This window comes from Mastigoproctus giganteus, chromosome 6 (assembly GCF_048544385.1).
Source record: "Mastigoproctus giganteus isolate SK-2022 chromosome 6, ASM4854438v1, whole genome shotgun sequence".
Classification (NCBI taxonomy): domain Eukaryota; kingdom Metazoa; phylum Arthropoda; class Arachnida; order Uropygi; family Thelyphonidae; genus Mastigoproctus; species Mastigoproctus giganteus.
In genome coordinates, this window is record NC_143580.1 from 182,911,352 (window position 1) to 182,935,312 (window position 23,961).

At 35.8% G+C, this 23,961-nt stretch overlaps 1 protein-coding gene across 2 annotated transcripts in view; it reads left to right on the forward strand.

Moving 5' to 3' along the window:
• Positions 1-202: 202 nt before the first annotated feature.
• Positions 203-23,961, forward strand: part of LOC150084795 (protein trachealess-like) — a 361,172-nt gene continuing 337,413 nt past the window's right edge. The window contains exon 1 of one of the 2 annotated variants that reach the window (XM_090376608.1): positions 203-1,018. In XM_090376608.1, coding sequence (XP_090232734.1) covers positions 942-1,018 — 77 coding nt within the window. In that variant the 5' untranslated portion in view covers positions 203-941. Of the gene's footprint in view, positions 1,019-11,054; positions 11,143-23,961 lie in introns of those variants that run through there. The other variant, XM_090376607.1, reaches the window with a different exon arrangement.

A 23,961-nucleotide genomic window follows, 5' to 3' on the forward strand; every position in this document is an offset into this window, starting at 1 on the left:
GAGTGTTCAGCAGGGTTTCCAACCAGCCTCACCGCAGCATTCCGTCAGCCGGCGTGTGGGGACCAAGTAGCCTGCGGAGTTGCACACTCAGGTTCACGGCGGAGAAACTGTTGCCGTTCCACTATCTCCGTAACGTCTCGCGCCGGCGGGGCTCCCTCTCACTCTCTCTCTCTCTCTTTCTTTCTCTTCCCCCTTTCTCTCTCTCTCTCTCTCTTTCTCCCCCCCCTCTATCTTTCTCTCTGTCTCTCATCGGCGGTCGGTGACTGAACTGCATGGGCTATCATGGCGTTGCTGCTGAGAGCTTCGTAGTCGAACTCTGGTGTTTCGTAGGACAGGGGTTGAGATGTGTCCGGCAGAGGACACGGTCAAGGAAAGAAGTGACGTGCATCTACCAGTTAATTCCGTTATCTGACTGGCGGGACCAGCCGAAAGTGGGCTTCTTTTTAACTCCCCTCTTGCTCTTCATCTTTCCGTCGTGTGGGGGAAGCATCCGAAGTCGTTTGACCACTCATTAGAGGACGCAGGACTCCGTCTCGCTGACGTCCGATCATGGGAAGTGACGGACTGTGCCGTGAAATTCAAGCCGCTTGACCAAATCGCACGTGATTTCATGTGATTCTGGGACGACACCATCGCCACGTGGCGCTGGTCTCGCACAGCAGACTCTATGTGTGTCCATCTTCGGTCTCCCTGATCAAGGACCAGTGTATATCTTCAGATCGGTCGTCGGGGACTTCGGTCCCCACCTGTCGCCGTATCAGCTGGAGTGCCAACCTTCCACTGTGGCTGACCCGGGGCTGGCTCGACAGCGCTCCGTGGTTTCCAGCGACGGACTGGCGCGGCATTCTGTTTCGTATCCAGGGGTCATACCAATTGCTCATCCCCCCGTATGCCAGTGCTGTTACCACCCCTCAGCTGACCCGCTGTCGGCCTCGGCCAGCATGCAGCCTGGAGAAGGGTATGGCACATTGCCTATGGATCTACACGTCCCACCGCAGGGATACCATCCTTATTACAGGTAAGAGTTTGTTTAGTACATTTATTTTTTTAACATACATTGCTCTCTTGTTTGTAATGACACCCTGGTTAGATGTAATTGGACAACTGTAGTTGTTTGTGAGTATTAAAGTACATGACCTTGACGTGGGTCAAAATAACATCATATAATGTGGAATTTGAGAATTGGCCTGCATTATTTTACGCTGCTAATCGATGACTACAAAATATTGCACGCTGTTTACACGCCCTCTGTGATCAACACGTGTATGGACATGTCAGCTTGTCATTTTTCTTTGATCCAAAAGTGCAAAGTTTGCATTACTCCCATAATGATTGGCATTTAGCCGACTAAATTATATTTTCTTTTTTCCCGGTGGTAAAGACACACATTGGCATAATAATGACGTAATTTAAGACAGCATGAAAGTCAAAAAGTGACAAATATGTGAGCTGGATCCACTTGATTGATAGAAGAGAATTAAAGGAAGTTCTAGGACATTGAAAGTTTTGGTGCTAACACAAATCCAAAGTTGTGTCTATAGAGCTACGCATATTTCAGGTATACTTAATTATAAATCTAGAATATCAATCTTATGAGATAATTAACACAAACAGTAATTAACTGAAGACATAAAAACATTTATTTATTATACAAGTACATTGCAAAGCGTGGATCAATATTTTAACCTATTTATTGATAAATGTGATCATTCCATTAATGTCGCGTCTACGAAATAAAAATTAAAAGATCTATAGATGGTTAATTAAATTCATAGAAAGAACTGCTGCTTGTTGCTGTAATAAGAATATTAATTAAATAATTATAGATAGTTTGACAAACGTAGTAAATGTGCAACTAATCGTGAGCACGCCAAAAATACTAAATGGTTGTTATGGACGAGACGAGCGCTCTGCCAGAACGCCTTAATTTCAATATTATTATTATAATACAAAGAGCGAGTCCTCGTGTTGTCTCCACCTTTGATTCTGTCATCTGAATACTGGAATCTGACGTTATAGATTGCGAAATTATCATACAGTGGGTTGGGCTTTTGTATGACAGGTTACGGGTAGTGCCGACTGACTAGGAGACAGACAAGATACCTAAGCCTACTTTAGCACGCCTATACGACAGTTATTAATGGTTTCTAGAAAGGCCTATCGTGTATATATATATATGAAACATTTTCGTGTATTTTAAAATGTTTATCATTTTAGAAATCGCTGTAAGTATGTTGTTGCCTATTACGTTATTATATAAAGAGCAGATTTCGGTTATATGCAAACCATATAAATTTTGTTAAATCAGCTTGTGCGCCGATTGCCAGGTTTTTCAAAGATTGCAAGGATTCTTTGTACTTAAATTGTTTGATTACCTTGAATTACTTCTAATTTTACCCGTTATTCACCCATAACTAACAATATTAGTTTAACTCGAATATTGTGGAGTAGATTTGATTTCTGATTCAGTAATAGTTACTATTTGAGTTTGTCCCTTTGGTACCAGGTAAGATCACCAGGATTATGGAGTTGCGCTGCTGTCCGATCGTATTTCTTTATCCTTTTATTAAAAAAAATAAATAAATAAAGCAACATGCTGTGTTTAGTACTCCAAAGCAAAGTCATAAATCACAGGGGATAAGCCTCTCTAATTCATTCCGCATATGAGGTAATTCCCAGAGAACTTTGTGCTTTCTTATTTTCGCATTCCACAACCAAATAAAATCTGTACACGTTGCAGTCTAAGCCTTATTTATTCCATCATAACTATTCAATATACTATTTTTCTTTATTGGCCTTGTGATTTTATATTTTACAAACTTGTTTATAATGATATCATAAAGTTTAATGGCCTATTGGAAGACATATGAATTTATGCCAATATAATAATCATCCAGAATTAAGCAGGAAGTCATAACACTCTGTCTTGGCTTAACAGGCGCGTAGGGAGCTAGAATATTCTCACAGTTGAAGATAATATCTACTGTAATTCACTCTTTGATCTTTTATTAATATTACATCCGGAACATTGAAATCTTATAGTGGGTCTTCAACCCCAATTTGAGAGTAGCATGCAAGGATAAAATATGGATAAGTCCAGTGCATTCTTCGATTATCACAAATGGTTAATTGAAAAGCATGAATAAAACATTTCTAATTGTAACCCATTATCTAAACTTTAAAAGAATGGGATCTTTCGATATTGATTACCACTTTACTTTAAGACCATTAACAGTCGGCTTCATTTGTCGGTTTCTAACGAGTTCTAACCTCTTGCTTTTCATAAGAACTAATTGAATAGGTAGAATCTTGTTATACTTTGCATCCCCACATTGTCGGACATATTGAAATAAAATTTAGATTTATACTGCGATTGGTTGTGGTTCGCCTTAGGAAACAAACCCATCGATAGTTTGGCGTTTGTGATGGTGTAAGTGTGGACATGTAATGAATTTAAAATTTCAATAATATAACGAATCATTTTTTCAATGTCGGGCACAAGTAAATGGTTTACTAATTATACTTTGCATGTTGTTACAGGGCATGGAAGAACAAAATCTCCATTGTATACGAGTCATAAATTGTTAAAATAGGAAAACATTCTTTGTCAGTTAACCTATGGCCGTTCGAACTTTGGCTGTCCTAACTACAAAAGTTTTTTTTTGCTTATAAATAAACAAAAACTCTTAAAGTTCAGCTTATTCTTTTCAGTCTTTCAGATATAGTTGGGTAACATACGTTCCCTGACACAACTTCCATCTCTCTCGGATTTAATATTAGAAAATGACCAAAACTAATTCATAATTGGGCCTGTTGTACGAGCTTACAGGACACGCCACATATTACAGAGAATGGTAGCTGTTTATTTAAGTGAACTATTGTTGAACATACATAAAAGTCATCTACTTCAGTTTATCGACCAGTAGGTCCTGGTGTAGATCTTTCAGTAATTTGAAACGTGACGTAGAAGTCTATACAACTACACGGGAATATAATGGCTACTGTAACCTCTTCACCAAAGTTGCTTGATGGAAGTGTTTTGAGAAGTCAGTCAGTATTGACCAGAGGGCGGGGAAGGTAGAGAGAGAGAGATTATTACTATAGGTAAAAGGAAAATCTTGATAGTCTGGTGTAATTCAATAATTCTGCTTTATATGGATCTAAGAGGAATGGTCTAAACCTATGGTTTAAGCATAATCGCTCTTGACTTATATTAAAAAATAGTAGGAGTATTTCGCCATGGAACAGGAGGTATCGATCGTTATATTTTTGAAACAAACAATTTCTTCTTTATGACCTGTACTAATGCCAAGTCATCTGTCGGATAGTATCTATCAGATTTTTTTTCCTTTAAAAATGTCGGTACTTTAATTAGTTTCCACAATTTCGTAATTCCTTTTAATAGGATTTTCATCACTTGTTTATTTTCATGTAGATTTGGGAAGCAAATTATTCTAATTCTCCCCTTCCCTTCCATTGAATAGGTTTTTCAGTTTGATATTTTTATAACTAGGGCGGATCCAGCCCTTACGTTTTGTTTAGGGGGGTGGATAACAGCTTAGACAATTGTTCTGTTTACAGAAGCTGAACGCACAAAAACATATTTTTGAAATAATCTTAGGGAGGGTAATTACTGCCTTGTAAGATTATTCAAAATTGATTACTCCTTCTTCTGGATTCTCTTTTGACGATCTTCCAGGACGCCACTATATCAGGGCACAAATGTAGGACCCACACAGGCTCCTCTCTGCACTGGATCCATAAAATGAAGCTTCTCACCTGCAGCCATCAAGGCCAGCACTGACCGTAATCAATTTAGCGTATCTGTTTGAATTATTATTAATTGTATTGAATATTTTAAACAATATTTTAAGAAATTAGGCATTTTAGATGACGAATTTCTTAAAATACGTAATTGGTAAGTTAATTCTGCTCTAGATACATACATCAGATGATGAATTACTATGAGCATTATTACTCTAAACAGCATCAATTTGAAAATTTCCCAGTTAAAATAATCTGTTCAGTTTTATCAAACTAATTTTTTTGATAAGGGGCTCGTAAGAGGCTCACCGCCTCTTCTTCAACACACCCCTGCTTATACTTTACTATAGAGACAGACGTGATGATATTACTAAGACTTATGAACAAAAGAAACACTAAGCCACATTACAAATACAATAAATTCCTGCGGTCTAGCCTTGAAAAGACCGCAGGAATCTTGTATTTGTGATGTGGGTTAGTGTTTATTTTGATCTTAATAGACAAACTGTTGCGGTATCACAAGAAAAATACTGACAACTAATGCTGACATAATGGTGTGGTCAAACGCGAGAGTAAAGTAGTACACGCATTAGAGTTTAAATACTGTTTCTATTTTGCTAACTCCTCTGAACCTGTCGTTCTATCTTGTAAACTCTGAACCTATCTTTCTGTGTTGTAAATTTCTGTAACTTGGGTGGTCGTTCCAGAGTATAAACAAATATATTTACTATTTAACTGTTTTTACATTAGTTAAAAAAGCATCTCTCAAAAGAGCAACAATGTGCAAATCTTTTCTTGAGTTCTTGTTTTCACTACAGCGTGGTGGATGGGAAGACCCCAAATATCTCCCTGTAGATCTGGATATTCAAGCAACTTTCCTTGTGTTTCTTGTGGATCGCATTGATTTTTCGTCAAATGATTTAGTCACATTTTAGATGAAATTCTGTTCCTATAGCAGATATCTTCCGACATGAATGAAAACCGTTGACATGCTGGAGAAAGAAAGAATATCTTGATGCTGTGAGATTTTTGTTTTATTAAACACAGACGAAAGAGCGAAGAAAGCTTATTTCTCGTTTTGAATCAGCTGAGAACGACAAATATAGACAGACATGTATGCATATAATATGATAGAAAGAGTAAATAATAAGAATGCAGGAAGCTAACAAATGTTGAAGTGCTGATTAGCATGGATGGGTGGTTATAAATCTCCAGGCGGACTGGAAATTGTATAGTATTGTGCTTTGTGGGTTGCATATTTTTTAAGGTCGGTTCGACTGTTGGATGAAAAGCCGCAAATAATCTGGGAACTCTGTGTCTCCGCCTGAGACTGACTAACACATACTTTGACTTGGGTTATCAGATACAAAACATTACGAACACAGAGGGAAACTAAATACAGCTGCATTAAAATAAATTCAAGTTTGAGATTGCACATTTCGGCATCCAGATGATAAATGTAACAGAACAACGCAAGACATGAAATAGTTATTTTCTTTTTATACTTCCAGATGGCCACTCAGGTCAAAAGAGTTTCACAAATAGAATTCGAGAACATTGCCGTATTTAGCAGTCACGGAGACTTCGACCACTCAACTGAACCGCGTGTACCATCCTCATGTTTGACCATTCAGCTACGGCGTACGAGTATCGCTCTTGGTGAACAGCAATACCAAAATGATATTTATTAACTAGACTTCTGTTTGGTTAATATTAATATCACTTAGACAATTCTTGGAGCTTCCTCTCTAATATCGTTTATTCTTATGGATGATAAAATTATGATAAAGTTGCTAAAACGTTTTGATATTTGCTCCATTCCAACTTGAATCCGCAGCGAATGGTTATTCCACATCTCTGTCCGCGAACAGAGAAAGCTTTCTGTTGTATTTCCAATGGACTAAGTGGAAGTAAAGATAGTCCCTCTCACAAGTATAAGGGCAGTGGGGAGGGAAGATCACTAGCATTCGTCATCCGATCACGTATGTAGTCAGATGTGTAGGAAGGCGGATGGGAGTATAGGGATGCTATTATTCATACCTACCCACTCTCCGTTACAGCTTCAGAAGTAATGCGATCATAGAGCCATTGAAATATTATTATATCTCAGATGTATATTCTAATGGGGATTGGGTAGGGTGCTGTGTATGTGGGGCCAGCGTTAGGGAAACCACTCCGAAACTTTTCTATAGTAGATGCCTGTCTCTTCGGGAAGCGGATGGATCGAGCGAATATACCAATGCTGTAAGTGGCTGGTAATGTATGTGCTATTGTTTTCACCGCATGCTGAAGTTTTGGGAGTGATATAAGCCGATCTCAGGTTTTGTTGCTTGATTTTAAGTAATATTAATTTTACATTTTGTCAAATTAATTCGATTACAGTTTCTTTAACTTTACGGCGTTCTCAGAAGGATTCATTATCTATTTTTAAAGCGATTAACAACATCGTGTTCTTACTTCAGTTTATCGTGCGTATATTATTGAAGAAAGATAATCAGGGAAACATGTCAGCCTTCTGAACCAATTATAGGAGAAGTAGTACGAATAAAGTGAGGTTATTATGAATGTATGGTTATCGGCAAGTTGTTTGTAGTTACTCTGTCAATGGGCTGAAAACTGGAATGCTCCAGAAAAAAAAAAAAAAAGATTCACACCCAAGATTTGAAACAAAGGCACGTGACGTATTATAGTCCCTCATTATAGTTTTGATAGTGAACGGTTTCATTCCTTCCTTCGTATTCTGGAGAACACAGATGAGTAACGAATTAGTAATTGAATCTCTCTTTAAAGTATTTTAATGCCCTTTGAATATTGTCGGTATTCTGTCTTAGATTTAGCGCTATTTAATAAAGGAAACAAACCAAATATTGCTTAACTAAAAACTTGATGCTGCCGACAAAATATCTACAAGCCGTTGTAAATTCGACATTAATTTTAATCGTAATGCACATAGCAGCAAATGAATGTTTATTACTAATTCAAAATACATATACTGTGAGTGTTTTGAGTTACTGATTATACAGGGTGATTCAGGAGGAAGAGTAAATATTTTGGGAGGTTACAGTATCGATTATTCTGAGTAAAAAAGTTCATATAAACATTTGTCCAATTCTCAATGGATAAGGAGATACAGCTGTTTGAAAATGGCTGGCACAAAGCCATTATGAGAGGTATTAAAAAACGATAAATGACTTAGTGTTTGTATTTGACTTTTGAATGATACAAAACACAAATAATTGACAATTTTTTTACAGTTCACAATTCGAAAATCCCACCGCCAACCTCTATGCACTTTGCAGCTCTTGTAGTAGTATGATGTGTTGTTCTTCTGAAGTCGTCTTGGCGTCCTTTATGAGGGCAGCAGTATCCAAAATGCGAGCGAGCAATTCGTCTCTTGTATTCACGTTTTCTTTGTATACTGCGTTTTTCATCCATCCCCACAAACAAAAAGCTAATGGACTGAGGTCTTGGAGACCTTGGTGGCCAATGAACGGGATCACTATGTCCGATCCATCGTTCATGGAAAGTTAGATTTAGATATTTTGTCATCAGACGGGTATAATGTGCATGAGCTCCGTCATGCTGGAAGTACATACCAATCCATGTAGCCAAGGGAACATCCTTACAACAGTAGTGGAAGTTCGTCAGGTTATAACTGCTTCTTGGTCACATCTGATTCAGCGAGCTGTGCGCGCCAGTTTCAAACAGCTGTATCTCCGTATCCATTGAGAATTGGACACATATTTATATGAAGTTTTGTACTCAGAATAACCGATACTATAACCTCCCAAAATATTTACTATTCCTCCTGAAATCACCCTGTATATTGCATTCTCTAAAAGTGCCTAGCCGTTGCTAACCTGTCGTTGCTCTTAAGCTAAAATAACTACTACAAGTCTGTGATGGTTATTATTATTTACCTTTTGTTATTACAATTCGACATACGTTCCTGCCGATCTACACACTTTGATAACATCACAGATACCGAGAGCCTTTCGTGAAACTTTATTAAGAACAATAGGGATTTATTTTTAGAGTTCAGCGGTTTCACAGTATACCTCGCAGTATATTTGTATACCTCGTCTTTAATCCAACCTCGAAGAAAGTTGTTTGGTATTATATTCAAACTTCTTGAACTGTTTTCCCAACCTTCAACGACTGAAGAAAGATAATAAGTGCTGATAGCCTTAAACCAACAACCTTCAAGACATTCAACAAACGACATTCAAATAAAACAAACCTTCAAGAACATCAAGACATTTTCAAAGAGGTAACGCAATATGTAGACGAACGCCATCTTATGAAGAGTAAGTCTCCAGCATTCTCCCACTTATAAGCGTTAGGCCAAAAATTTCAAGCATATCGAAGTATTGTGCACTGTTATTTGTCTAATAGTAAGTACGTAGTAACAGTAGTGTTTCAGTCATTCCATGCCAAATTACTTTGGGCCTAGATTAGATTTTCTGCCTTGTCATATTTGCGCCATGGTCTTCCCAGTAATGACAGTTGTGGCGATTAATAAATTCCTCAGTAGTGGTTCTGATTTTGATGGATCTTTCTAGAACACGCCTTATGCAGGAATCACATTTGCTTGTGTTGTTGGTGGTCTGCCATCACTGACTTTTTGATTTGGCAAACCAGCTTATTAATTAATCTTATTAATTAATTAAATATAGCAGTTTTAATGGTCGTCGTCGCTAAGGATTCTTACTGCCCCCGCTTCTTCTTGTATTACAGTCGGTATTCTCAGTTTCCAACTTTGTTTCGACCGCTAGGGTTTATTTTTGTAAGATTTGATCACAGATGAAATTATCCGGTCTTATTTAAAGTATCAAAATAGTAATCGGAGAAATAGATTATATCAAGCAGCCATGAAGTTTACAGCAACAGTGAACGAATCATAAATGGCCACCATCATCAACGATCGTCAGAAGCTGAAAAAGAAATGTAGTCGCATGTTTCGGTAGGCAGAATACAAAGAGAGATGGTTGGGCCGAAAACTATTTTCCAGACAGCTTCGCTCCATTAATCTTTCTACAATGTGTCTTCGAAAGAGTTGAGGTAATTTCATTTCATTCTGCTGTTAGCAGTCACTTGGGGTAACGTTTAATTACGTGCTGTTTCTAGGCGCAAAACACGTGTTCAACAGCCTCAGATCTTTCGCATGAACCTTGTAGAAACCGGGGAGGAGGAGCTGTCGTGTAGGAGGATGTGACGGACGATACACGTGCCTTAGGACGACGGGAAAGGGCAGAAGTCATCCGTTGCTTAGTCTTTAGGTGGAGGGTGAGTTAGAACGACGTCACTCAAAGGCAACTGATAGCATACCAGCGAAGTAACCTTCATTGTTCACTCCTATGTGAGGCGGGTTGGCGTATTGTTTACTAAATTTTATATTCCGAAGGTTGTTTCCATGCTCTTAGCATCTTCATTATATTCGGCTGAAACAAAAGGTGTACGCTGTATTCTTTCAAGCTGTTCAGACGAGAACGGCATTTTTTCTTTCAAGTTTATACGGAAAATGATAGGGGACCTTAAAGCTGCATTTTAATGAAGGTGGTTGAAATCCTTATTTTACAATTTTTATGGATTACTGTAATCCTGTCTGATCCAATAATTAATAACTCAATTCCATCAATTTTTATTATGTAATGAGAAGACTCCAAACCCTAAGACATGGTGATAAATATAAAGTCCAGACTAAAATAAAGTTCGTGTTTCTAACAGCATAAACAGACTTTTTGATTTTTTTTTAAAAATCATAAACAGATTTTTGAAACAAGGCTACATAGTGTACAGTTGCAGATTGGTTAAATTTGAATCTGGTGAAAACTATGTGCAATGTTCAACGCGATGTGTCAATAACGAGAAGCAACATTCTACTTAGAAGAATTATTTATTTTTATAAACGATTATATTTGTAGAATTCAGTCTATTAATTTATTGTAGCAGCTACTACAAATATTCATTAAACACAAATACATCAAAGCCATTAAAACGATTTTGTCCAAATTCAGACAGCGAAAGAAACGTTAACCGCCATCGAAGCTGCAGTGTCTAATTATGCCTGTAGAATTCGAATATTTTATTTCCATTAGAGGGCGCTGTGACCGTTACCACGCTCTCCAACCGACAACACGGCAGCGTTCCTGGGTTAAGTAGACGGTGAAAAAGAAATAATTACAGTCGTCAAAGTTAAAGCGATCTAACAAACATGTACATCGAACAGGGTCATCCTATATGTTTCCTCTGTTTAGGTGGCGATACAACTTTACCAAACTTTGATCAAATTCAGCTCAGTATTTTATTTTGTTAAATTGCGCTCGTCTTTCGGTGAGAGGACATTTTCATTATTGGATGTCGAGGACTGGTGGAAAGGTAAAACATAAAAACAAAACAGATCACGTTACTCGATTATGAAGGGTATGTACCTAAGTTAATTGTAATTGTATATCATGTGGAGTTGGGATTCCTTTGCAAAGGATGACAGTTCTTGAATGTCGAATAGTGACTACTTCGTGTAAGCGCAAACAAGACTGTTTCCTTTCAGATATGATTTTTGTTTTCTGAATAATATCATTGATCGCCAGCTGCGTTATTAAACGCGAGTGTTTCACCACAGAGAGGATAAATGTTGGGAAAGGTATTTATTTAATGTTAGATTTAGCTACAGCGGTGTGTGCGAGTATGTGTGCGTCAAACCTTGGGCTGGTTGACTCGCTAAAGCGAGTCAGCCAGCTCAAAATCCAAAAATCTGAATGCACGACGGTTTTCTCTTACCAATAATAAAACAATTGTTCACAAAAATGCAGTATAAAATAATTGCATTTTCTTGACTAAGCTTTTTTATATTAATTTTTTGTTTTACGAAAAAAAGATTGATATATAATTGTGAAAGCGTGAGAACTATACCAAAGTAATGCGAACTAATTCTAATAATTAGCGAAAAAGTTTTATTGATAATTTAATTCCATGCTAATCATATTTCCAATTCACGATAGCATACTAGTACAGGTGCACGTTCCTATTAAAAGCCCTCGAAGATTTTTAATAGTATCAAAAATCATAATCTAAGCTTTTTAAATCATTCTCTCAAATTCTTGTGTTCCTATATGATGCAGTCAGAAAAATCCACTTGAATTTTTGATATCTTGACGGGGCCAGTATAGTTGGCCACATCCCAGACTCACATCGACTGTGTCCTCCTCTGCTTTTGAAATATTGAAACAACAGGTCGAAGGTAAAACATAGCACACAGTGTTAATAATATTATTAAGATCAGTAGAAGTGTTCACATTCTGAAGAGTGAAGATTATAGGTTTTCAGTATTAATAATAGTATTGATCAAAGGTCTAACATCACATCCTATTTGAGAAAATTGCGCACCTTTTTTGAAGGGAATGTCTTCAAGTACATTAGACTTCTTTAATGTGGTGAGTCTGGTTAGTCGTACATGTTATGTCTATAGTTTTAATAATATTGGTATAATTATACTGTTCTGTTTACAACCGTTTTACATGTTTTCTTTTCTTATTTTGGTACAAATTCTGTATTTTTAGCTAAATTTCATTCTTCAAAGTTCCAACGTTATTTTTAGCTGCTGTTGTTTATTTTATTTCATTGCTATATTGCTGCTGAGATACTCAAACAATTTAACAATTCATATCTAATGCTGTTATGTGTGTATCAAGCAATTAACGGATGGGTCAACATTTAATTTTTAATTAATATTTATTATTGATGAATGAAATATTCAGTTTAGTAATCCTTAAAACATTCTAAGGCAAATAGAATTTTTACTCCTTTTTGTTCATTTTTTGCGTATATTAGGCCTAGTGAAAGGCATACAGTTTTAGTTCAATCCACCATGACAGTACAAATCACAGTGCTTGTGTACCAACCATTTCGCTGATGTTCTGTTAATGATTTCTAGCGATTAATAACGTTTTCAGTTAATAATGTATGAATAACTTTTTTCAGACTTTACTCTTTCTGGCTATCATAGATTTTTATTTTGAATATATGAAACAGTCAATAGACTGCATCATACTTGCTTACGGTTTTTTCTCCCGGAGGCTCGATTTTTTCGTCCAGCAAACAGGAAAATGGACCATAGAATAGATGCAGTTTACCGATACTATATACTAAACTTATTGCTTTGATGTTTAACCCACATATATGCCTTCATACAGAAGAACTTGTGCAGTAGGGTTATCTTAATTGCTCGATGTTTCACAGCTTCACTAAAATTAATAGAATTCACAAATTACTAATATTTAATGCGAAGATATCTGGCTGGTGGTTGGATGTTGCTGTTGATTTTGATTTCCTGAAAAATTTTGGTTATTATATATCAGTGGCGTTCAACCGATGGTACTCGACTTCCTTTCATGATGTATGATGTTATACGAATTCGGCATTTTTTAAAAATATATAAAATTTTAATATCTATGTGAAAAATTTATTTTATTAATTGGGTGTTCGGGTTAATTCGTCGGTCATCGGTATTATTACCAATGACGATTGACGGTATTACCTCAGAAACGTATTTAGGGAACGAAAATTGTATAGAAAAAGAATATAAACGAGGGATATTATTCTTAGAGAAATATAAGGGATAGATAAACAGAAAGATAAAGTTTTATTGTAAGGAATACGTCAACAAAAGTTGAATACCACTGTTAGATCTCATAGTATTTTTGTGGAAAGCATCTGACTATCTCATCCCTCTCTCTCTCTTTTCTGGCCAGAGATTTTTAATATGTTAACTATATAGTTACCAAGGTACAGTCAGCTTATTTATTCAGCTTATAACTATACAAAGAAAGAGTAACATTTCTGGTCCTGTACGGAGCCTTGATCACACGCAGTTTCCTGATAACACTGGCAGAATGGACTGTTGGTACCTTTGTGGAAGAGGTACCCATAGTATACTTAACCTGACGTAGCCGATTGGTCAGGAGGGACATTGCAGTAGCACGCACTCTTTGAGTGGACCTGGATTCAAGCCCGTGACTGCTAAATACGATTAATGTTTGTATTGATAATATCATTTATTGTAAACTCCTCTTACCTGGTGGTTGTGCCGGAGTATAAACAAAAACATTTTTAACATTGATTAAAATTATTATTAATTTCTTAAACTCTTGTATGAACTTTGAGCAAAGAAAATAGTTGAATAAATAATAGCAATTGTGTTTTATACTCTCATAGCATTCACATAGTTTCCATCGAGTATACTTCACTGTTTCAGTTCGGTACACCTTAAAACTTGTTTAATCCATTAGCCGAGAAGAGTGTTACCGAATACATCTTAACAGATTTTGAACCCTAACTGCACAAGACAAGTCATCCACTCCACATTCTACACATTTCGCTCTTATCAGAGAGTGACCCGTCTATGTATTTATTAGGTTACCTAGGCAACAGTAATGTCAGCTTGCAGTATGGGCCTTACGACTGTATTAGTATTGCTAACTGAATTTCTTGAATGCAGATGTCAAAAATAACTCCAGTTGTACTATTGTTTATGCATACCATCATCAATTATTTATTTTTACGTGGTTTCTCGTTTTAAATTGATAACGAGTTATTAAAATGTTTCTTCAGTGTCTAGATTTGGTTTCACAGTTTTATCGGTAATCTTTATCTTTTCGTACAATCTCTCTCTCTCTCTCTCTCTCTCTCTCTCTCTCTCTCTCTCTCTCTCTCTCTTGCACATTCATGCAATCTGGATCTGAGTTTCAAATTTGGTCTCCAAGATCCAGCTTCTTTTGATCTTTCACGCAAAATCTATCTATCTATCTATCTATCTATCTATATATATATATATATATATATATATATATATTGCAGAACATCACATTTGGCTCTTGGATGCATTTACTGGGTTACAGACAGGCAGCTGTTTTTATTTCTCATCATTTGGTTGGAAATCTGACTCCTGTAGGCTTCAGAATTGAGCAACCTCTTGCAATCAAAGTTGTGATAATTTATGAGGTGAAGGGATGCAGTGGGGAACATTCTGTCCATTTGTTCGATGGTTTCTTGAATTTTCTCTTTTGGGAGAAGTTATTATGTTGGCTAAGGTGAATCGCTTGCCGAGGTAATTAATTTTGCAAGAAGCATGATTTCAGACTCGTTGATCATCTGTTGCAGAGGCTTTGTTTTTAAGTTTTCATAAAGCTGTTGCCTTGATATTGTACGGGAAAAACGAAGTTTACTATTCAGCCATCTAAAAACCCAATACTCTAGTGAAAGAAATTTCTTGACGGTAACTTAAGGAGCATCAAACAGGATTTCGTAGGCATAAGCCAGAATGAGAAAGATGCATCTCTGAACATGATTTATGGCTTTTTTTTTTTTTTTTTTTTGTCTCGAATCGCTGCTGTTTCTTGTTTTATTAGCCATTTTGATTGTGTTTAGTTAATACAATACTTGGTATGGTTCTAATTAAAGTTGAATTTATTCCCAAACAAAACACTTGCTGTTCAAGGAGAATTTTGCAGTAGTGAAAAATTAAGTAAATAAAGAATAATTTTTACATTATGCTTCAAAGCAGATGGTAGTACAAAACTGCACCCACTTGTGTTTGGGAATTTTTTCAAGCCGAGACGTTTTAAAGTAGTTAACCAACTTTCTTGTGATTTTGAGCTCAATAGAAGTACACTACTTTACTTTGGTCAAAATTTTTCCGTTTTGGTTAATTAAAGTGGAACATAACAACGGTTTCAGAAAAAGCAACATTTTGATGATGATTATAGATCCTAGTACAGCACATCTGACACTTAACTGGAGAATATACCTTCAGATACCATCAGTTTTATGCAGCAACTGGATCAAGACATTATTTAAATCTCAAGAGAACATATCAGGACTGCTGATAAGATACTTGATCCACAATAGAGGTGGAGCAATTTTCAGCAAAAGCGGAACGTCTTGGGTGCTATTCATGTTTTTGTTATTGTTTGGGTAGTACACATGAAGTGTAATAATCAAGTGCTTCAGCTAAGATTGGTTTTGGTGAGAATATCGTTAAAACACATTGTCCAGAAAATGATTGTGATAGCTGAATTGAGGGATGGGAGACTTTGAAGAAGCAATATGGATCTTTTTGGAGAATGTGACGAGTTTAAGGTAGATGGTGACATTACTGCAGCAACAAAGGGATTGCTGACCACCAAAAAAAAATAAATTTTTGTTACCAGTGATGAAGCGAAAGTTAAAAAGCACACTCGCTACTTTCTAAAAACGATATTTCCAATATGTATTGAACATATTAGAGAACTTTGATGGCTTTCAGTAACATTGATAACGAAACATCCATTGCATTTGATAAATCCCCGTGCTTTAGTAGGGAATGCATGCCAGACAAACTGTGCAAACGAAAATTCGAATATTTATCTAAATCAGATTAATTTATAAACACTTGACTGATTTCAGGTTTCCTTTAATGTTTGTAGTGTGATGTTTCAATAGATATTTTTAACTTGATTTTGATATTTTTAACTGATTTAAAGCGCAAAAAAAGGGTAGGTCCAATGAAACCTATAGCACTTTTGTACCTTGGACGGGTTGGGAGTTGAGAAGCCAGAAGAAATTATTGATATTGGACTTAAATTTTTGTAGATTGTCATTTTCGGGGAATACACGGGGGAGTGCTGTTTCTAAAAAGCAGAAATAGAGGAGATGAATAAAGAAAAGTTAATTCAAATGGAATACAACTGATTACTGCGAGTTTTAGATTGATTCAAAGATTTTATATTTAATTTTGTTAATACATAAAAATATTGCGTACCGAAACATCAGTAGAAAAATGTATAAATGTATAAAGAATGCAGTATAAAAGGAATTAGTTGAAAACAAACTCATTGGAGTTTGTTTTCAACTAATTTGAAAACAAACTCATTGGAGTTTGTTTTCAACTCCAATCTTTAGATTTTTCAGTGCGATTCACTTTATCTTTAGATTTTTCAATATAATTCACCAGGGAAAAATGCCTAATCTGGAAATAAGGATATTATTTGACAGTTTTTTCCCTTCTGACGAGCATTAATTAAGCGAAACAGATAACAAGGAGATCGATGCGTCATGTTAGGCTGAATATAGTGTATTTTATTTATTTATTTATTTTAGAAAGCAATAACTCTCATTTCCATTCAGTAAGCCATAGAACTGAAAACTATTAGAAGGTGTACATGTGAGATTCTGAAACTTACGTTGTTTGGTGACTTTGTTTTGTACCACCAAGGTGATGGTCATCAGCCAAACTTTACTTGCTTATACTGATCACTAAAATCTGATCAGCAGACTTCATTCCATTGCCAGTCTGAATCCTATAAGGGATATCATTAGCGTAAAGCTAACCTTCCTTTATTGTGTCTTATAAAATATGAACATTTTCATGGGCAACAATATTAACGATGTAAAGTAGAATGATAATTAAAATTTCTTGCTATGGCTCTAAGAACTCTGTGCCGCACATTTTGTGTAGGAGTTCTTTATCTTTTGAAACTAATCTTCGTATAAAATGTCCACAAGTCTATGCGATAGCTAAAAGGGATGTCAGTTTTACTTATTTATAGTTTTCAATAACGGAAACGCTCTTCTACCTCTGGAGCTTTTGTTATTTTTGACGCGTTTTTGGTACTATAGACAGATTATTTTTTTCCAATGAATATTTATACGCCTAAGAGATAAGTATTTGCATTAATTAAAAAATAATTCTAACTGATAAATACCTGAGTTATATTTTTCCATACACTACATAATAACATCACAATCCCCTTGCGTTATTCGTTGATGAATAATGGCCTAGTGGGTTATTTACAGCTGTCAGCAGTTGGTAAGTGTGTGTGTCTTTGAATGCAGAGGCCAGGCTCAAACCACATTAACAGTATAGAGAATAATATCCGTGATAGTGCAGTTTTGCCTTCCTGAGACAGCACTGTTCGAGGCTGAATCTTTAGAACTTGCCGTAATGGGCATGTTTTTGGGTTGCTAAAAACTCAACAGCGAAAAGCCTTCAGAATAGGTTAATAACCAGTTTCAAGTTCCGGCTAGATCCGGCCTTTTGATGCATGTGGACCCTCGGTAATTAGCCTTGAGAATGGAAGACTTTGAACAACAAAGGCAAGGCGATAATCAGGAATGAAGTTTGGGTTTAAGTGAAAAGGCCCAGCCTCTGCTTATAATTAGGCTTACTGAAGGAAGGCTGCCACGAAGGCCATATACATGGTGGCTTACCTGAACTAGTACCCATCCCACTGGAGGGCGAGGCAGGAGTCAGACCAGTTTCGGTCTCGACCTTTAAGGTCCCTCACCTTCATCATTAATATTGTGTGAAGGAACTTTGTGGACAAAATGACAAAGTACCCACCAGAACAGGGGCCAGGCTAAACTATACACGCTCTACGCTCGTGAAATGCCATGATAAGTTTCCCCTGCCAAGTATCTGGCTATTAAATTTAGATGTGGGAGGTTATCAGCATAGAAGATGGAGTCTCTTCTAGCTTTAGGCAGAATTATGTACATCTTAATTGGACTTGCTTAGATGGTCTTATCTGTGTGAACTCACCCTGGAATTAGAGATAACAGCAAGAAATGTATTTATATGTAGGAAGAAAATGAAATTATAGCAATGTTTTTATTTTATTTTTTAGAGATAATCTTCTTGGGATAGATGATTAAGAAGATAGCTGATGCACGTGCTGTCTAAGTCTAAAGCTTATATTTAAGAAGAGTTTGGTTACGTGTTGCTCGTTATTCTCTTTTGGAGTACAGTACTGCGCTTTCGTTTTTTTTTTTTTTTTCATTTATTTTAAATTTATTCCTGTTTTTAATTTGCATTTCAGGATCAGAATAAATTTCCGTGTGTCAAGTTTATATACGTTAGTTTATTGAGGTTTACATTGTTTACAGCGTAAACCTCAATAAACGTTGTTTACACCGAAAACGCTAAGGCCCGCACATAAATGATTGGATAGTAATACAATTTAGGCTGAATGGATGAAAAATATATTATTATTAATTATAATTTGTAGTGAAAATGGGGAAAAAAATAATGTAAAGAAATACGTATATTCGTGCACCCTACAAATGTCTAATATTTTCGTTTGCATGGATTCAAGTGGATTCGAGCTATTTCCAACATATTCTGATGATTTGCATATAAGTTCATAGCTATTAAAATGCACATTCTGAGCCCTCCAGTTTCATTTGCCGTATTTTTCTGACATGATGAATAAAATGTCATTTTGGTGACTTTCGAAAAAAAGTAATTAAGTTTTACACAATAACATACTCTTTCTTTAAATAACCGTGAATCATTTCTAATTTATACAATAATTTCATACAATAGACATGATACCACAACTGATAACCCCTGGCATTTTGGCCGTGAATGGAAAGTGCAATATTATTTAACCTTGTAACCGGCTGCAATCAAATGTTGTTGCAATCTCTTTCGATGTGTAGATACTTCAGATATTTTCAGCTTTGATAGATTTCCCCATTCTTATTTTTAATGCTGCCAATTACAGCAGCTAAGATTCGCTTTGTACATTTAAATTAAGCCTAGGCCTAATGTTTTATTGATAAATCATCTTACCTGAATCATACACCATTACATCTTCCATAGCCCCAGTATATTAATTTATACAGTATTCTGTTTTTTATTGCCAAACAGAACTCCAATACATAAATTATGTAATTATTAATACAGTTCTTATAATATAATCGTCTTCTTAACTATTGTGGGCTAAATGGACCCAGGAACGCCAGCCTTTTAGGGCACCTTTTTTATTGTTTTTAAAAGAATTTATATTGTTTATTTATTGTTTTTTTATTGTTTTTAAAAGAATTTATACTTTTAAAAGAAATATTTAGTTTTCTCACTAAAAATATGCATTCCACTGACTATAAGATGGCGCATCATGTTATTAGTCTAGGGCTTACAAATTTTTTAAGTTGCCCTGAATGTTATTCAATATAAACATAAATTTTTTGTTTAATTTTAACATTGTATAAAAGATAATTTTACAGACTCATAGAATAGAAATTTCTTGAAGAATATATTATATTGCCAAAAAATTGTTGATACTAAAAATGGCTGGCATGTTCCAAAACAAAAGTAGGTGAATCTTGAAAGGAAGAAAAATATCTTTGCTGTATATAAGATAGCCAGAATAACGATAATGAGATTTAGTGTTTAACTTAGCTAAAATCAACGAATATCTTAGAGGCCCAGTAGGTAGTTAAGGTCAATTTTAGCGAGGTTTCAGGATCATTTGTTTTTGTAGAGAGGAGTTGATTTATAGATTTTTTTTTAAATCTGGAAAGTTACATTTTTGTTGTAGAGTAAATACTTAAAGAAGCAGCGCTAATCAGAATGAGACTAGGAATAAGAATCTAAATCATACCTAAAATAGAGGAGTCCACAGAGCTCTTTTGAGCTGTATCACTTAAGTACCTTTGATGCGAGTTGACCCAACAACACATGCGTGTTTAAGGGTAGGAACTGTGCATGCAAGATTTCTTATTAGGAACTTCCTGAAAGTTCGATTTCTTTTTTAATTTTTATTTTTCCTCTTTACCAATCATCGGGAAAGCGGGTGTCTCCTTTATTTTCTCACCATTAGTTATAAAACTACTGTTTGAATATAGTAAAATTGGGATCGAGTTTACTATATAAAAATGGAATGAATGATAAATTATTTTGTAAATTTATAGTGCAATTGAACTTTAACTTTTTGATTAGAAATAGTCTGTGCATTGTAGAAAGGAGTTTCTTATCCCGCTGGATCTTGTTAAGAATATTTGTAATTTATAATTAGAACTCTCAAATGCTACTGTAAATTAGTTACCTAATTATTAGGGCAATCCCTGCTAGCATACCAATAAATAAGCAAATTAATATGCGGTTATTGGTGTTGTACCCATGTCAACCACCATTTTGCATTTTAAGGTCAATATTTAAACACAAAGGTGAAATGCTTCCATATGATTCCAAATATCACGTGTGATTACATATTCTTTAAAAATGAAATATATATTTATATAGAATTCTAGGAATGTGCACAGCTGCGTATTTTTTCAAATGAGTGTCTGCTTGGGTCACCAGATGTCACTTCAGTGTCTGGAAGAATGTCATCAAGATTCGTCAGAGCTGCTCTACTTTCCCTGATTAAATGCATACTGATTAAATAGAGGTAAATGACATTAGTTCGCTCATGCGTCGTTTTGTTCTATAGCTTTGCCATGAATAAATTAGTTTCCTGGGAAACTTTGAAGTGCTTCGTAACACGTTATAATAGAAAGCATAGAGCAAGAGAAAACTGGTTGCTTATTAGAACTGCTTCGTGATTTTATTGATTGCAAAGCTATAATAAAATTGTAGGTCACACATAATGAACTGAGCAACTTTATAGTTTAATGAAGTTCCTGTTTATCTGACGGATGAATGAAAATAATCAAAAAAGGAATGTATATTTGGCCATCATAGGAAGATTCCCAATGAATTTATCTTTCTCCACTTTACAGCTCGCGCTTCGCTGTGAACTCTTTGGGCGATTCATAAAAAGCTATGATTTGTGGGTCCACAGAAGTTTGTCGTTGGCGTGCAGCGACCTAGAGATAAATAATTGTAAGTACTGTAATTTAATATAGTAAAACCTCACTATATAACTATCTGATAAGTGGCTAACCCACTAAATTTAAGTTGTTGTAAAATCCCTTCTAGTAGGATAGGCAGTGTTATAGTATTTATAATAATTAATTCGTGCCTTAGTAATTCGAAGCATAATTTTTCGTCCCTTGACTTAGAACGAAGACCTATCTCGATTGAGAGAGATAATCTTTATTGCTTATAATACAATTGTTTAATCCTATTCATGCTTCTCTCTGAAACGGTTGGTGGTTGTTGTAGGAGCAGCGACTAAAGCCATATTGCTTTGTGTATATTGTCTGTAAACGTACATTGCGTGTGTTCTGATGTAGATTTTCTCTTTGCTGGACGAAAATCCCGAGTTTCCGAGAGAAAAAAACCATGACGCCATCGTCTGAGACTAACTGACTCAGCCATGTTGTGAAAAAGGCCCATAAAAATTCCTCCCATCATCGACGGGACTCGAACTCGGGTCTTTTCCACCCGGTGAGGAGACAATGGCGATTCTATCAACTGTGCTACCCACGAGGGCGAAACGGTTGGTTCATGAACAGAAAATTAAGGTGACGAATTAGAACGCCTATTTGTAGAAACGTTATAAATTTATATTTGCTTCTGCCTCTTTTATTTCAGTTTTTCTGTATCTTTAGTGACTCAGTCTTTTAGAAGTGAGCTTGGAACTAAGCAATTGCTTTATTTAACAAACTGGAACAGTAGTTTCGGTTTCTGATTTCCATGCACTAATTTTGGCTACAATGTTTCCACCAATTTCTTTGGCATTTCCCTGTCAACGACCCACTCAATCTTCCCTCCCTCTTCCACCCACAGCGGAGCTATACAGTGCAGTATTAAGCGCTCATTAAAGCGGTGTAGCCAAAGTAAGTTCGTTCAAGTCAAATAACGCCTTTTTAAGTCTGTTCAGAGTTTTGTATACTTCGCGTGAAATAACCAATAAATGTGTACAAGTACATCTGCCTTCATAGAAGTAAATCAGCGAAAAACGATAGATAACTGCTTGATCGGTGAACAAAAGCCCTAGAAGGTTCCATGTTGCATTAAACGGGCTACGTACAGAGTCTGATAATGCCGTCAGAAAGTGCTTTTTTTCAAACTTTCTTTCTTGCATTTCATTCCGGATTGTTCTGAGATCTTATTACTTGTACTATTTCTTGCTGTTATGTAATATAATGAAGACTACGCATATTTCAGAGCTCCCGAAATCGGTCAACAACAAACCTATATTGCGAGAAAAATATATGTACTGTGTATTGCATTTTTTTGGATGTGTATGTACACCAAAGCAGTCGTTACTGAGCTTTATTTAATTAACACTGAGAAATAAGATGATGAAAATAAATAAAATAAAATCTCCCTCCAAGTCCTCCTTTTTAAAATTTCTTTGAATATTTCATGAAACTTCGAACACGGATTTCTTGCACTCTATATGGCTGCCCACAGTTCTTACGGGTCATCATCTTGAATTTTTTCCATCACTTTTAGAAACGTGTCCTGAAATAAAAACACACGGTTTTAAATAATAGTAGATGCATATTGTTGTTAGCATAACTTTCTTCTCTATTTTTAATTTAATAAATGAACGTATATATAAGACCTTACTTTTTAAAATTTTTTGCTCTCGTTGCCAAAGAGTTCTGTTATGGTTTCTTCTTTCGTAGTAGATCAGTGTTATTTAAAATCAGTCTAAAACACTTCAATAAACATCGAGGTGTAAACACCTCGATGTTTATTGAGGTGTTTTAGCATATAGAGTGAGAATCTTTAGTTCACAACGTTAATACTTCTCTCTTAATCCAAAATATTCTTCACATGATCGTAGAAGTAAAGAATTAAAATATGTATTAAAACATATAAAAGGCTTGATTGCCAGATAAAAAGTAAAGTAAAGTGCAGCCATTATCAACCCACTGCAGGATGGAAGGCTCCTCAACAATTCATGCTGAGAGAAATGGACCATAATCTGCCACGCTGGTCCAGTGCGGGTTGGCAGATCGACCGTATTCAGCAGTCAGGGGCTTGAACCCCGGTCTACTCAAAGAGCGTGTGCTACTGCACTCCCGCTCCTGCCCACTCGGCTACGGAGGCCTGATATATATATATAATTGTGTATGACGTAGTAATGTAAATTTTTGACGTTGTTATTCGATGTATATCGCGCAGTTAGTATCAGAGAATTAAGTGGTTTGAATATCTCCGAATTGTGTGGGTAATCCAATACAACTACAGTGTCTATTAAATTGGACAGGAACATAATATAGAGTAGATAAACTGGGACAATACTCCCAAATGACATCACTGGAACATGGAATGGGTACTGAGAACAGATACACAGAACTATATGTACAGGTCAGAAACATATAGAACGAACTATGACACACCGCCTGTGTGTAATACTGTTTGTTCCCTTCTGTTGTCGGTTATTGCATCATTGGAACATCATCCTGTGTAATATAGAGGACTCAATTAAGTTTAATAACTCACAAATACGTAGCTGTTATTTACTAGCAAAGGAGAAA